Source organism: Meles meles, chromosome 11 (assembly GCF_922984935.1).
Source record: "Meles meles chromosome 11, mMelMel3.1 paternal haplotype, whole genome shotgun sequence".
In the NCBI taxonomy this organism is placed as follows: Eukaryota; Metazoa; Chordata; class Mammalia; order Carnivora; family Mustelidae; genus Meles; species Meles meles.
Genome location: NC_060076.1, coordinates 38,343,961 through 38,359,543, shown reverse-complemented (window position 1 = coordinate 38,359,543; position 15,583 = coordinate 38,343,961). Strand labels below are relative to the sequence as shown.

The 15,583-nt window shown below is 53.4% G+C and overlaps 1 protein-coding gene across 1 annotated transcript; it reads right to left on the bottom strand.

Annotated features, from left to right (window-relative positions):
• Nucleotides 1–1,529: 1,529 nt before the first annotated feature.
• Nucleotides 1,530–15,294, bottom strand: NOL6 (nucleolar protein 6). The gene is made up of 26 exons (XM_046022873.1): nt 15,063–15,294; nt 13,854–14,057; nt 13,653–13,769; nt 11,317–11,496; nt 10,388–10,556; nt 10,032–10,166; nt 9,784–9,947; nt 9,576–9,696; nt 9,295–9,353; nt 9,110–9,211; nt 8,787–8,902; nt 8,438–8,615; nt 7,724–7,846; nt 7,409–7,557; nt 7,178–7,253; nt 6,781–6,921; nt 6,524–6,641; nt 6,288–6,442; nt 6,022–6,185; nt 5,533–5,685; nt 5,201–5,298; nt 4,318–4,442; nt 4,103–4,192; nt 3,591–3,785; nt 3,150–3,251; nt 1,530–2,925 (listed from the first exon to the last, which is right to left on the bottom strand). Exons 1-26 carry the CDS (start codon nt 15,114–15,116, stop codon nt 2,776–2,778), a joined length of 3,438 nt encoding a protein of 1,145 aa, XP_045878829.1. The 5' UTR covers nt 15,117–15,294; the 3' UTR covers nt 1,530–2,775.
• Nucleotides 15,295–15,583: the final 289 nt, after the last annotated feature.

Sequence of the window (15,583 nt, the reverse complement as noted above, 5' to 3'; positions counted from 1 at the left end):
TCTAAACTAAGCAGGGTGGGGAGCCTGGGTGGCTCAGTGGGTTAAGCCTCTGCCTTCGGCTCAGGTCATGATCTCCGGGGTCCTGGGATCGAGCCCCGCATCGGACTCTCTGCTCAGCGGGGAGCCTGCTTCCTCCTCTCTCTTTCTCTGCCTGCCTCTCTACGTACTTGTCATCTCTGTCTGTCAAATAAATAAATAAAATGTTTTAAAAAATAAAATAAAATAAAATAAACTAAGCAGGGAGTGCAGAAAGGATGGCCCAGCTTCTTGAGTTTGAGTCCTCTGGCCTCCTCCCTTGCCACCTTTAAGAGCCAGTACCATGCCCATTTTCAAGGTGGGAAGGCTGAGCCCAGCAAGGGTGTGTGACCTGCCCGAGGACACATGAGGAGGGAGCAGGGCCAGGGTTCATCTCCCGAGTGGAGACCACTGTCTGCCCCTCTCGGAGCCATATGCTGTTTCCCCTAGGAGCCGATTCTGTTCCTTCCTGCACTGGGATCCTCTAGAACTGGCTTTGTGGAAAGGCCAGAAGCCAAGGACTGAAGCTGACCCTTGCGTGAAGCAGGACTGCCTGAAGTAGGCCAGCACTGTCCCTCCTCAGAGCCTCAGGGACGGGCTGTGGAGAAAAGTGAGTGAGGAACAGCCAAGGACAACCACACACCCAAGGTCCATGAGCACTGAAAGGTGTTTTTCTTTTTTTTTTTTTAAAGATTTTATTTATTTATTTGACAGAGAGATCACAAGTAGGCAGAGAGGCAGGCAGAGAGAGAGGAGGAAGCAGGCTCCTTGCGGAGCAGAGAGCCCGATGTGGGGCTCGATCCCAGGACCCTGAGATCATGACCCGAGCCGAAGGCAGCGGCTTAATCCACTGAGCCACCCAGGCGCCCCCTGAAAGGTGTTTCTTACTCTGACAGTGAAGCCTTGCGTGCTTCCGTTTGGGGATTGTGCATCAGGGGCGTGGGGAAATGCCAATTCCAGCTCACACAGCCCATCGGTATATTCTCTATGCCCATTTCTAATCCCTTGACAGTGACAGCTAGGGACTGGCATAGGTTCACGAAGACTGACAAAATGGGGGCAAAAGGAGATCAGGGTTCCCATAGGTGGCTTATCATCTTGAGGATGAAGCCTGATGGCCAGGCAGCCAAGGGCCTGCCTGCTGCTGAACCTGCTCCTTCATTCAGATGAGAAGTCAAAGCACATACTTCATGGGGCTGGTATTACCGTGTGAGCACATTCCCACACAGAAGATATGTAAAAAACCTAATAGCACCCGGCATTTACTGAGCCTTCTATGACCGTCCACTCACCATCACCACCCCGCACGTTCTAGGCAGGGTAAAAATTATGATTCTCTTTCCTTAAGTCTGGTGCTTGCTCCCATCAGCCCTTCTGTACACATCTGTATCCTGCTTGAGCACAGCACTATCCTCAGTGCCACAAAGGCACCAAGAAATCTACGTGTCATGTGCCCCCAAAGAGCTGTAGAAGACCAGGTTAACACCATGTGAAGGCAGAAGAGCCAAGAACATGGGGAAAGTAAGTGATTTTTTTTTTTTTTAAAGATTTTATCACAGCAAGAGAGGGAACACAAGCAGGGGGAGCAGAAGAGGGAAAAGCAGGCTTCCTGCTGAGCAGGGAGTCCAACATGGGACTTGATCCCAGGACTCTGAGATCCTGACCTAAGCCAAAGACAGACACCTAATGACTGAGCCACCAAAGTGCCCCAAAAGTAACTAATTTAATTTAAAATCCAAGTTTAAGACAACAGAAGGGTGCATGCCACTGAATGTGACCACTAAGTAAGCTGAACAGACAATAACTGCTCCAATGTTTCAGAGAAGAGAAAGAGCACCTCAGGCTGGGGGTGTGGGAAGGGTTGGAGGAAGTACTATTTGAGCTGAGTCTGTAAAACATCCAGGATTAGGGGAGACAGAGAAGGGAGAGGCTGCCAGAAGAGAGGTGTGTACCGGGCTGAAAGGAGGCAGCAACCCCCCTACCCACCCTGATATGGAGAGCTCCTGGAGAGCAGGATCAGGGTCTTGCTCTCTTCTGCATGCCCACTGCAGGGACAAGGTGGGGGCAATTTGTGACATGAACAGGCAGAGGCACGGAGCCAGAGGGACTGAGACACTGAGCAGCCAGGGCAGCACAGGTGCTCTCTGCAGCTTTCCTGGACTAAAGGACCAGCTGTCCCTCTCACCCCTTCACCCAGCCAGCCCCTTCTGCCCTCTGTCCCGTTTCCATATCCCACCCTGGAAAGCAGCAGCACCCCTCTCAATGTGGGAATTCTGGGACCGTCAGCAAGTATCTCACCTCCTCTGGGCCCTATTTAAAGTTCAGACCCTACACCGAAGGGCATACTGTAAGGTCTAGGCACATATCCTGGCAATAGGAAGGAGACAAAGCCTCAGCCCTGGGCACATGTCGTCCTCTCCAAGCTTCTAGAAACATCCTAGGAAGACAAAAAGAAGCCTAGGCCAGGGCTGACAGGTAGATGGATCTTCTGGGTTCATTTAGCTCCCTCTCTGAGCTGGCTCACCCTCCTCTTCTGGGAGTTCAGACAGACCCAGGGAACTCTCTAGGATCCCAGGCCCCTGCCCCAGTGCTGAAGCATCAGACAGAAAATTGGGGCAGGGCTTCTTTGGGGGAACATCTCAGTGTGTTCAGACTGGCAGGTACTCCACGAAGGATCCATACGTGGCAAGGGTGGAGGTCATGCCATTCCAGAAGTTTGAAGTCCTGCTGTCACCTACAGCTTGCTCCTAGGGATGGAGATCACACGGTCCACCTCTCACTTCGGGCCTCCACGGCCTGCACCAGGCCTTCACCGAGGATGGCCCAGTCCTCCAGGATCGCTTCCACATTGGGCACCATCACCAGCTCCCCACCTTGAGACGTCACCATGCGCCCCTTCACATTGGAGGCCTAGGGGAAGCAGAGAAATGTGGACTGAGTGTCCCAAAGGTACACCAGAGACAACATGCGAGCGGTGGAGAGGAACAGCAGTAGTGGAGACAGACATGCAAGACACGTGCTCCACACCTGACCCACGGTCACTCAGAGAGCACGCCGCCACATACAGACAGGCGTGCCCACATGGAACTGCAAGCACACACTCACGAATACACGGTTATCACCAGCCAGCACACCTTGAAGGGCTGGGGCTGGAAGCTGCTGGGCTTCCAGAGAACACCGATCACCTCTCCACCATGCTGGTCATAGAAGAAAAGGGCCAGGTCCCCAAAGGCCTCCTAGGAAAGGGCAGGACACAGATAAGACTACAGGTGTTGGGGGCGCCTGGGTGTCTCAGTGAGTTAAGCCTCTGCCTTTCGCTCAGGTCATGATCCCAGCGTCCTGGGATCGAGCCCCGCATCGGGCTCTCTGCTTGGCAGGGAGCCTGCTTCCTCCTCTCTCTCTCTCTCTATGCCTGCCTCTCTCCCTACTTGTGATCTCTATCTGTCAAATAAATAAATAAAATCTTTAAAAAAAAAAAAAAGACTACAGGTGTTGGACACCTGAGAATCACCTCCATGGCCCCAGGTTCACTTGGAAGTCCCCTCCCCAGGTTTAGTCAGTCCCTTAGGGCCTACCCTGAGCTGTGCCAGATAGAGCTGAGGAGGATCATAGCCCAGCACAGGCATCAGGGAAGTTGGCCCTGGCTCACTGAGCAGGCCACGGCAGAAGGAGGCAGCTGGCGAGTCCACAGCTTGGCGGTGCCGGGGGATGTGGCGGGGAGACAGGCGGATCAGCACGTCATACAAATCCAAGGGCGGCCGGAACACTGTCTGAGGAAGGGTAGGACAGGTAGGTCAGCAGTGCCAACTGCGAGTTGAGAGGTGGACCACAAAGCCTCCTACATGCCCACCTCGGATTCCTCCTTCTCTTTTGTCTGACGCCTGCCCACCCACCCCCATTAGAGGCCCAAATGCTCATCTGAAGGTGGGAACACGAAGCCCCAGCTGGGGTCAGCTTCACCCTCTCAGGAGGAGCAGAGGCTAGAGGCATGCAGCCTGGAGAGAGCCAGGCCCCCACACCTCCAGAATTCCAATGTTCAAAGGCAGACTCGCCAGAACCCCAGAGCCACTCATGGTCAGGGGCTTACCCTGATGTCTCCAGGCCCCTGGGGATCCATTAGCTGCTTCTCTAGGACAGGCAAGGCCTCAGCGGCCAGGACCACAAGCTGCTGTAGAATCTAGAGGGGATACAAATACAGCAAACAGATCAGACCTAACGGTGGGTCTCTCTGAGGTCGGACTGGGCCTACTTTTTCCTTGGGGGAAGAAAAACACAAATTTGGAAGTAGGGATGGCACTGCACCTGGGGCGTGGGTCCATCCTGTGTCCATACAGAGTTTTTACGATCCTGGGGTGTAATGATGACCATGACCGGGAGTTGTGTCCGAGCTGCCAGGAAGCCACTGCGAATCTCCCCCTGCTCCTCCACTGTGAACAAGACGGGGTCCTGGGTCAGCCTGCTCCTTTCCCGACATGCTCTACTGCCCCAGGTCTTCTGCTGGCCCATCGCAGGGATTTTTTGATGGCCCTCCCCCAACAGACAAAAGCAATGAAAAGGACACCATGTCTGCCCTGTTGGGTGGGGCGCTAAAGTCCCAAGCTCAGCCCAGAGGCAGAATTTTCCACTGCCTGGCACCCCAGTCTAGTTTCCGGGCTTGCACAAGCTGAGGCCTGCCCCTGACCCCCTCCCACCCTATGCTCCCACACACCTGGGGAATTAGGAAGCTGACACCCTCCTCTCTGCTGGGACCAGGAGCTCCTCATGTTACAACTGGAAATCATCACCCCTACTCCCCAAGAGGTCTGGGCATCTAATCTGGGCCCTTTCCTGCTCCACACAAGACTTCTAACCCAGCATTCAGTGTCCCCCTTCTACTCCCTTCTTCCCTTCACAGCCCCCACCAGGTAGCCTGCTTACCACCCTTAGCCCATTCTGTTTCTGATCATCATGTAAGCAAACCATACCTCTCCAGCCTCAGAACTCCCTAAAGACTTGGACTGGGCCTCTTCTTCCTAGTAATTCCCCCACGCCAAGGCCACTGGGGTCAAGCACAAATATCCGGGAAAGTTAAGGCACACACACATAAAGGCACCTGACAGACTGACAGGGAGAACCCCACATGCCCTACTCTGCAATCTATAAACAGTCTTTCCTGCGGTGGTCTAACCCCAGTCCTACCACTTACCAGTGAGCTCGTTGTTGAGGTTGACAATAAGGGGGTTGTTCTTCCAATCAAAGGTTGACACCAAGAAAAGGAACCGAAGGAAGCCGACTTGAGGGGAGCTAAGAAAAAAGAGTGAGCAAAGAGTTTGAGCCCAACCACACATCCCAGGGCTCACCCAGTGGTCTAGACAACCTAGACCCCTTGGCAGGGATTGGTGGTGGGGGAGTGTCTCAGAACCCCTTCTGTCACCTGTTTCAGCTACCCTCTCCCATTTGGACTGAAGGTATAGCCTAAGGGATGAAAGCTGGCCCCAAGGGGAACTTTCTGTCTAAGGTAAAGATGGAGAGAATCACCTGGGAGGGGTGAAGGGCTCAGGATGCAGGAAAAGAGCAGCAACCACCAGGTCCAGGCTCTCGTCCGTGAACCCCGCACCCAGAAGCTGGGCGCGTACCCACCGCTTGGCCAGCCGCGCCACACCTGAGAAGGCTGGGTGTTGCTGCTGGAGCCTGTGGATGGGGAACAGTAGTGGCAATGAGCCTCAGGCCATCAGGGCCCAAGAACAGTACTGCATCTCCACCACCACTCTCTACTCAACCTTTCCCCGAAGTCTCCCTCTGTGCTAACACATTCTATACAGAATCTCACATACCCCTATCTAATGCCAACAGGTTGGTCCTACAAAATTCCCATTTTACACATGAGAAATAAGGCCGGAGCAGGGGGGACCTCCTGCCCAAAAGGACACAGCCAGTGAGGTGACAGGGCGAGGGTTCTAGAATTTGCCTGACTCCATAACTCCTACCCGTAATATAACATCTGGCCTCTCAGACAGGCGGCCATACCCATGCAAGGCGCTGGTGAGCAGGGGCAAGTGCCTCATCTCCCTCTCGAGGCGGAGAGAGGCAGGTGTGTCCCTCAAGGAGATCATCCCCTCAGGGCTCCGCATTTCCCTCAGGATCTGGGGCTCCCGCTGATAGGCCACACGAACCCGGAACACGAACCCATCCTGGCAAAAGAGCGTATGGAGTGAGAGATGCGGGTCAGCCTGAGCACCCTCACACCCCATCTCCTCCCTCCCTGGGACCTCCCGACCCTGCACCAGGCTAACCTTGAGGACATCTGTGTGCGTGGCTGTGGCATGACACTGCAGCCCATGCTGTTGTGTCAGCAGCTCTGCCAGGCGCAGCTGGAAGGCAGCTCGGACCCGCCGTATGGCCTCAGCGTCCTGTGGCCACTGACCACTGCCCTCCAGGTGACATACCACTAGGAAGAAAGGTAAGAGGTCCCGAGACTGTGGGCTGGAGTGGGAAAATTTCCTCTCATCCCTCCCAAGAGGCTCCTCACCAGTCATGGGCTCCACGTAGGCTGGACAGGGCTTGTCAGGCCGGGGTAACAGCGAGGCCCGCTCTCGAAGCTGCTCATAGAAGGAGTAGGCTGGCCGGACTGGGGTAGGTGGAAACACCTATGGAAGAAGTAGGGCTAAGGAAGGGGCCTGAGACAGGGAGAGTGAACATGGGAATTGGAAGGGGCAATACTGGGTGGGTGGGCCAGAGGCAAGGGGTCACCAAGCATTAAGGGCTCCCTGTCCCCTTGCACCTCACCTCAGTATACCGCAGCACAGGGTGAGCTCCCTGCACAGCAGACACAGTCAGCGGGAGATCTTCCAGCCCCCACAGGAGGCGGCTGAGGTCATCATAGCAACGCACAGCTACTGCCAGGGCCTCCTCACCTGTGCTGGAGGTCTAAGAAGGAGAACACAGTCAGGAGACCAGGACCCTACCGAACCCATTCCCCCTCTCCCACTCCACCCCCACCACCTGGGATTTTGCCACAGCTAAGGCTGCCATAGAGTCAGCATCCCCTCTGCTGGACACTACGGGAAGTGCAGTCTGGCTGAGGTAGCAAGCACCCTCCACCTGCTACCTAATTCCACAGCACAGGCTGCTCGGCAACCACCCCCCCTCACCTTAAGGGTGAGCCCTGACACACAACCCTTACCTCTTTTGGGCTTTGGATTAATGCGTCCAGAAGGCCCCCCACATAGTGGACACAGGTATCTGGGATGTTGGCATGGCTGGGAAAGGGGCATAGCACAGACTCAGTGTGGGCATTGAGGCTACTGGAATAAGCGACTGGACTTGAGCTGCTCAGCCCAAAGCCTGGGCCAGACCCTCCTAAAAGGCTCCCCAATCCATGGCTGCTTCCCAGCATCTAGATGCTAAGACTCACAGTGCCAAGAGGTGGGTGACCACTTGGTGGGGAATAAGGCGCTTCTGGGCCATAGAGCCTGCTTCCCAGACCACAGCTTCCCGAATGGTTCCATCCTGGAAACGCCGAAGCTCTGAGCGAGATCCCCAGAACTGGCGGAAGTCAGAAGCCTGAGGAAAGGCAATGGGTGGTAGGAGAAATCAACAAAGATGGGCTCTGTCAAAAACCCCTGAAAGGCTGCAATCTAAGCGGCATGAGGATAATCCACACTTCTGCCAGCGCACGGCTTGGACTTCTCAAGACAGGCCCAAATCCCCAGACCCCTCGGCTCCTCACCTCGGGCTGGTTGGCCTCTGGACCCAGCTCAAGGACACTGGTCAGCCCCTCAGGCCGGAGGAGCAATCCCAGGGTCAGGGTCCCAGAGTCTCTGTGCTTCGGTGGATCTTGGCTGAGGTCCCACTGAAGGGTGTAAAAAGGCTAGCTCAACTCAAGAATGCCCCAGCTTGATCAGAAACCCAGATATAAAGATCTAGGGGCACCTGGGTGGCTCAGTCAGTCAAGTGTCTGCCTTCAGCTTAGGTCGTGATCCCAGGATCCTAGGATCAAACCTCACATCGGGCTCCCCGCTCAGTGAGGAGCCTGCTTCTCCCTCTGCCTCTGACCCTCCCCCTGCTTACACACACATTCTCTCTGTAATGGATAAAGAAAGAAAAAAGAAATAGGGGCGCCTGAGTGGCTCAGTGGGTTAAAGCCTCTGCCTTCGGCTCAGGTCATGATCCCAGAGTCCTGGGATGGAGCCCCGCATCGGGCTCTCTGCTCTGCAGGGAGCCTGCTTCCTCCTCTCTCTCTGCCTGCCTCTCTGCCTAGTTGTGATTTCTCTCTGTCAAATAAATAAAAAATATTTAAAAAAAAAAAAAAAGGAAAGAAGAAATAAAAAAAGGTAGGTAGGTAAGTAGATCTAGCTAGAGAAATGGTGTCTTTTGTATCCCATGGGACTCTGGATCTAGTCCCTCTTAAGCCCACAAACTCCCCACCCCCACAGCACCTCACCTCTGACACTGGGGGCCGAGAATGGGCCAGCAGGTGCAGACGGGACCCCAGGCCCTGCTCCAGAAGTGTGGTGAGGGAGCCCAAAGCAGCAGAAACATAGTCCCCACCAAGATCCTGCAGCTCTGGCCACAGCTTTAGCCGGTGACATGCTGCCTGTAGGCGACTCAATGGATGGATACTAGAGGGGCACAGAGGGACAAAGAGACAGAATGAGGTGCTGCTGACCCCAAAGACCACCCTCCCCCCCAAAACAAGGAAGATCTAAACACCTGCCTGAGCACATCTGCCCCATCACTGCAGCCCTAGGGAAAAAGGACCCACTGACATAGCCTGCTAGCCCCAAACTTACTGCAAGACATGGTCAAAAGCCCGGATCATGGGTTTGGGAGTCATCAACAGAAGCTGGAATCCGTCATCAGCTCTACTATCCAGCAATGCCATAGACAGCCGTGCCTCATGCTGTACCTGGGGCCACAGGATAAACAGGGAACTCACATGTGAGACTATCACGACTCTACCCCTCTCTTCATTGACCTGAGGGCTCAGACCAAGAGACACCCTGACCTAAGCTCTTTAGAGAGGAGTTTCTGGGGCTCTGGGGCTGGCAGAAGGGACAGAATCTGGACTGGGACATGAGGGGTACCCAGGAGTGGGAGACGATTGGATTGGTACCTGGTGGTAAGTAGAGGCAGTAACATCAGCACAGAGATTGAGAAAGCCTGAGGAGTCCAGGAAGACAACAGGGAAGGCCTGGTGGAAGTCAGCCAGGGCCGGCTTGGAGACACAGAGAGAAGCCAGTCAGGGTTGGGGCCTTACCATCAAGCCTCCTTGTCCAGACCCAACTCTGCCCCACTCACCAAGGAGGGATCTGAGCTGAGACACAGGCTGATCCCGTTGACTGTCAAATCTGTGGTGGCTGAAGTGAGCCAGAGAAGATGGGTGTATCAGATGGTATCTTCTTCCCAGGGGACCCAGACCTAATGACACTGTCCCCTCTGGTCAGGTGGCTACAACTGCCTGCCTCCAGAATTCAGTTTGTTCAACTGTGTGGTGGCAACAAACTGAATGATCCCTGGTAGGATGAGAGGATTCACAGGAAGAGTGGAACCCTTGGCCTTTCGGGGTCTAGCCACCTTACCCAGAAACTGCAAGACGCTCCTCAGGACCTGGTAGCCGCTCATAGTGCTGTGGATCTTGCGTGTGGACACAAGGAAGGCAACCAGCATGGAGACAAGGAACCCACTGAACCCTCCCAGGCCCTGAAAATGAGATGGAAGAGAGAGGCCCAAGCTTAGGGCCAGCCCGCCACCCAGTGAGGCAGGGAAGCTGCGCCACTCCCAACTCACCTTGTCCAGCTCCCGCTGCCGCAGCCAGACCTTCAGAAGTGCCACACCATCCTTCAGCCCAAAAGCTGAGCCCAGCACAGTGGACAGCAGCTGCATATGGGACTCAAGGGTCATGTCCTGCAGGACCCATGTGTTATAGTGGGGGGTGGGAGGCTCCGGGCTACCTGTGGGAGAGGGGAAGCCTCGGGAGGAGAAATCCCCACAACATCCTTCCCTTCAGCTCTACCTTGATACCAATGCCTGCTTACCATCCCCTGGGGGACTCTGCCCTCGGTACCAGGCAGAGCGCACATTGTTCTTAGACGGCAACAGGCGGCAGGCGCGGAAGAAGTCAGGTGGAGGGCATGGATGCAGACGTACGGTGACCAGGCGCTCATCCTTCCCTGGGGGAGACAGGGAGTGCTGAGATCCTGCCAGGTGGGGCCCTTTACCACCCTCCTCCTACGTGAGGGCCCATGCCCTCCCACCTTCGAATCTGAGGTCCTTATACCTTCCCCTTCAAACCTGAGGCCCAAACCACTCACCTTGGACTTGAGGTCCCCACACCTCCCCCACTGGATCTGTCATCCCAGACTGTGCCTTCGGCCCAGTGTGTGCCTCTCACCAGGGGGCCGAAGCAGCAGTGAGGGTTTCAGGTGGCAGCCGTTGGTGTAGGAGAAGCGAACACTGCCAAAGAGGGGGTCTTGGCCCAGATGGTGAGCCAAGTGGGCCAGGTAGAGAGCGCGCTTGCGGAAGTAGCGCTGGTTCAACCCATCCTTGTCCTGTAGGATCTCCTGGGGAGGGTCACAAGAAGGGAGAGATGACCAGGCACTTAACTGCTAGTTGTTAGAGAGCTGGGGTGAGTCACAGTTAGAAACCTCAGGGATCTCTGGGGCACCTGGGTGGCTCAGAGGGTTAAGCCTCTGCCTTCAAGCTCAGGTCATGGTCTCAAGGTCCCCTTCTCTCTCTGCCTCTCTGTTTACTTGTGATCTCTCTCTCCGTGCCAAATAGATAAACAAAATCTTAAAGAAAAAAAAAAAAAGAAAAGAAACCTCAGGGATCTTTCCTGGCCAGAGTATCTGAACCAGGGCTAACAACAACATACTTAGCTCTCAGACAAGGAAGGCAAAGTTCCAAACAGCAGAAACTGATCCAAGGGCACATTTAAGCTGCCCTCAAGAAGATAGCGAAAGAACAAATTTTGTTTGTTTGTTGTTTTTTTAAGATTTTATTTATTTGAGAGAGCGAGAGCATGAACAGGAATGAGAGGGAGAAGCAGGCTCCCCACTGAGCTGGGAGCCCAATGTGGGGCTCAATCCCAGGACCATGGGATAATGACTGAGCCGAAGGTAGACACTTAACCAACTGAGCCACCCAGGCACACCCCCTTTTTCCAGTTCAGATTTCAACCTCCTGGCAAGTGGCAGGTTGGAAAGAAAGAGGGACCCAGGAATTTGCAGGTAGTCAAGGAACAGGCCCCTCATGGGCCCAGCACGCTTCCGCTGCGCTACTCTTCTGGAACAGGCCCCTCATCACCCAAATACTGGACCTCACCCTGGGCATGGTCACTGCCATGTCCACATTGATGTCCGGCCGGATGCAGGTACCCAAAAGGTAGCTGCCCACAACAGTGACCTGGGCTGGAGGCAGGAAGCGGAAACAGCCCTTCACGGTATAGGGCACTTGGTGGAGGGGTACTCGAACCCCAGCTGGGAGCCAGGTCTGGTCAGTCAGCTGTGGGGACAGAGACAGTGATACATATTAATTTGAATGCCTTTCTGACATTTCCCCCCCCTTGATGTCTAGTAGACATCTGAAATTAAACTCTTCAACATATTTGAAAACTCCTAGTCTTTCTGTAAACACGTCCTCCTCATTAAGGCAACTTCACACTAGTTGTTCAAGCCCAAAACATTTAAATCACCTTCACTCATCTCCATTAAGAACACCCATTCCGGGGCGCCTGGGTGGCTCAGTGGGTTAAAGCCTCTGCTTTCGGCTCGGGTCATGATCTCAGGGTCCTGGGATTGAGCCCCACATTGGGCTCTCTGCTCTTCAGGGAGCCTGCTTCCCTTTCTCTCTCTCTGCCTACTTGTGATCTCTGTCTGTCACATAAATAAAATCTTTAAAAAAAAAAAAAAAAAGAACACTCATTCCACTTTCAAGAGCATCTAGACACTGACCACTTCTCTACTTCTCCATCCTAGTCTGAGATACTACCACTTTCTAGGGGATCACCACATAATAGGTTTCCCTGATTTTACCTTTATCTTCCGCCATTCTACTTTTTTTTTTTTTAAAGATTTTATTTGTGAGGGGCACCTGGGTGGCTCAGTGGGTTAAAGTCGCTGCCTTTGGCTCAGGTCATATCCCAGGGTCCTGGGATCGAGCCCAGGACCGCATCGGGCTCTCTGCTTGGCACGGAGCCTGCTTCCCTTCCTCTCTCTCTTTGCCTACCTCTGCCTACTTGTGATCTCTATCTAATAAATAAAAAAAAAGATTTTATTTGTCAGGGAAAGCACAAGCACAGGGAGCAGCAGACGGAGAAGCAGGCTCCCTGATGAGCAAGAAGGCCGATGCGAGACTGGATCCCAGGACCCTGGGATCATAACAGGCGCCAAAGGCAGATACTTAACCAACTAAGCCACTCAGGCGTTTCTCCATTCTACTAACACAACAGTCTGAGTGAATGTTTTTATTTTTTTTTAAGATTTTACTTATTTATTTGAGAGAGAGAGTGAGAGAGAGCATGAGAGGGGAGAGGGTCAGAGGGAGAAGCAGACTCCCCACGGAGCTGGGAGCCTGATGTGGGACTCAATCCCAGGATTCCGGGATCACGACCTGAGCCAAAGACAGTGGCTTAACCAAACTGAGCTACTAAGGCGCCCCGAGAACGTTTTTAAAAATGAAATTAGGGGCACCTGGGTGGCTCAGTGGGTTAAAGCCTCGGCCTTCGGCTCAGGTCATGATCTCAGGGTCCTGGGATCGAGCCCCACATCGGGCTCTCTGCTTAGCGGGGAGCCTGCTTTCCCCCTCTCACTCTGCCTGCCTCGCTGCCTACTTGTGATCTCTCTGTCAAATAAATAAAATCTTTTAAAAAATAAAAAAATAAAAAATAAAAATGAAATTAGATCACATCACTGCTCTACCAAAAATGTCCCATCAGTGGTTTCTCATTTCACCCTGAGCAACAGCCAAAGTCCTTATTTCTACGTACAAGGCCCTGCATGAAATGCCTCCTTCCTCCATTGCCTTTCTGAACTCATCTCCTATTTTCTCCTCGTTCAATCCAAGGAATATACCAGACTTACTCCTACATTTGAGCCTTTGTGTTGACTATTTCCCCTTCCTGGCATGCTCTTCCTCCCTTAGGTATCTATATGGCTGACTCTTCACACTAATGTTTTCACACTAATGTCATTTCAAAGGGGCCTACCTGAACCACCCTATTTAAAGCTGCAGACCATTCCCATCCTCTGATATCCCCACAATTCCCTTACCTTGCCCTACTTTCTCCTTTGCCCATAGTGCTTATCACTTTCTAACATTGCCACATGGTTTACCTGCCATGCTTACTACCTTATAAGGTATTATAAGTATATACTTATATATATACAAGTATATATACTTATATACTTACTTACTATAAGCCCAACACTAGAAAACAGACCTCTTTGTTCACTAATGTATCCTAATACAAGTACTGCAAGGAACTAAGTGTTTGCTGAACAAATGAACACATGGTTGACTGGACTTCCAATTGAGCCTCCTGGCAGCGAAAATGAGCTCCCTAGCACCCCACCCCCTCTGGAGAAGAGGAGGCCCTGTTTCAAATGCCCACACTGAGGACCTCTCCAGGGCTTTCCATTTCTTCACATTACCTGCCTTACCTTTGTCTTAGGAGTTGAGGGCACCTTCAGGACCCGCTGGTTGACCTCCCGTAGGAAAGTATCAATCCGCTCCTTCTTCTTCTCTGGTAGCCTCACTTCCTTTAGTAGCTCCTCTACCTGAAAAAACAGACAGGGGAGAGTCCTTCAGCATCAGGGTCCCGGGCCCACCCTCTAACCAAAGCCCCAGCCACCCAGTAGTACCTGTAAGCGAAGCAAGCTGGAATGGAAGAGACTCTCAGTCTCCCGAAGCCGATTCAGCTCCTCATTGGTGGGCTCCTTATACAGTTCTGCCCGGCTAAGCTTCACTGGCTGCAGGAGGCCCTCCACTGGAGGCTCTGCCAAGGTACGCTTCTTTGACTCCTTCTTTCCCTCCTTGCCTGTGCTTTCTGGAGCTGGTTCCATCTCCTGTGGCCAATGAGGAGAGAAGACACTGTAAGGTCACAGATGTCTAGCATCCACTGCCTGAAGTGCCACCATGATAGGAATGTGGGCAGAATCTTCACAGGCTCCTGTTCACTCTTTTGAATGGGAATCCGACTGTAAAACTCAGGATTATCATTACTTAGAAGAATATTACTGAGCTCTAGGCTGAAAACTCCTTGAGTTGAGGGCTCCTTGTGTATGTGACAGCACAAGCATGGAGCCCTGCCTGGATTTCCTAGGGTTAGTAGTTGAATGAGCCTAAGCAATGCTTGAGCTCCTTGTATTTTCAGTACTATGCACCAGGGAGCTTCCTCTTCTGCTCAGTTAGTCCTGGGAATCTGCAAATGCCACCTCCACTCTTGCTCAGGCTCTACCCCTGCCAGGAAGCCCTGACTATAGACTACATCAGTATAAGTGGCCTCTGTAAAATATACTCAGTAAGTCACCCAATCCTCAGTAATCCCAACAGAAAATACACACTTAAAAGGAGCCCCTGAGCTCAAGGTTCCACAGTTAGTATGCATATGCTGTAAGCAGGCTTCACAGCCTGGTCTGCAGGATCCCAAACCTTCTGCCCTACAGCCCTGGGCCCCGCCCCCACTCCACGGTCCCACACGGGTGAGAGCTCTACTGAAGGGTTCCAGAAGCACCACCTTGTGCCCTGTTACAGCGGAGAGCACATAACCGGGCACAAGAGGTTAGATCTCACACAATGACGAGGAAGACCTGGTTAGGAAAATGACCTGGTTTGGTCTCAACTTCCAAGTGCACAGTTCTCGAAGGAGTAAGCTTAATAAGCTTTACTGCTTCTATCCAAATAACGCTAGGTTCCGTCTCCCCTGACGGTCTCGGTGCCCCAGACTGGAAACGTGATGGAATAAGGCTCTTCCAGAAGGGACCGCCTTCGCGCCCCTCGCCAGCGAACTGCCAGTCTCTGCCACCTCTGGCACGTGGAAAGTCCTCTTTCCTCCCAGACAGCTCACCCACCTCTGGCTCCCCAGCAGCTCCGCGATCCTGCCCTCCCGCGGGCGCCGGCCCCATAACTCTGGTCCAGGTCTTGCTCCAGCACTTCGGATTCAAAGCCCACGTACTCTGCACAATTTCTTCCCACGTTAGCAGAAGTGCCCAAGCCCTCCGCAGAATTACAGAAGCCTGGCAACAGAACTGCCGAAGGTTTGCGGTAAACTCCCCGCACCGCGTGGGGACAAGCCTCGTGCCGTAGGACTCCGCCCAGTTCCAGAGCCATTGGGTGAGTGCCGGAAGAATCGCTGGCCATTGGCATATGTCACTCCTCAGGACCGCCCATCATGGGGGAGGGGCCAAACTGGATTCTCCCATTTACGGTCTCTTTGCGACGCCAGACCGGAAGCCTGCCTGCAGTTTACCAGTCGCTCTCTTTTCCTCACTTCCGCAGGTTGCGTCGAAAGGCGAAGGGCGGAGCTAGTTTGGGCGCTGAGGACTCTTTACACTTATGATTTCTGTCCTTTTTTTTTGTCTACTACATCTTA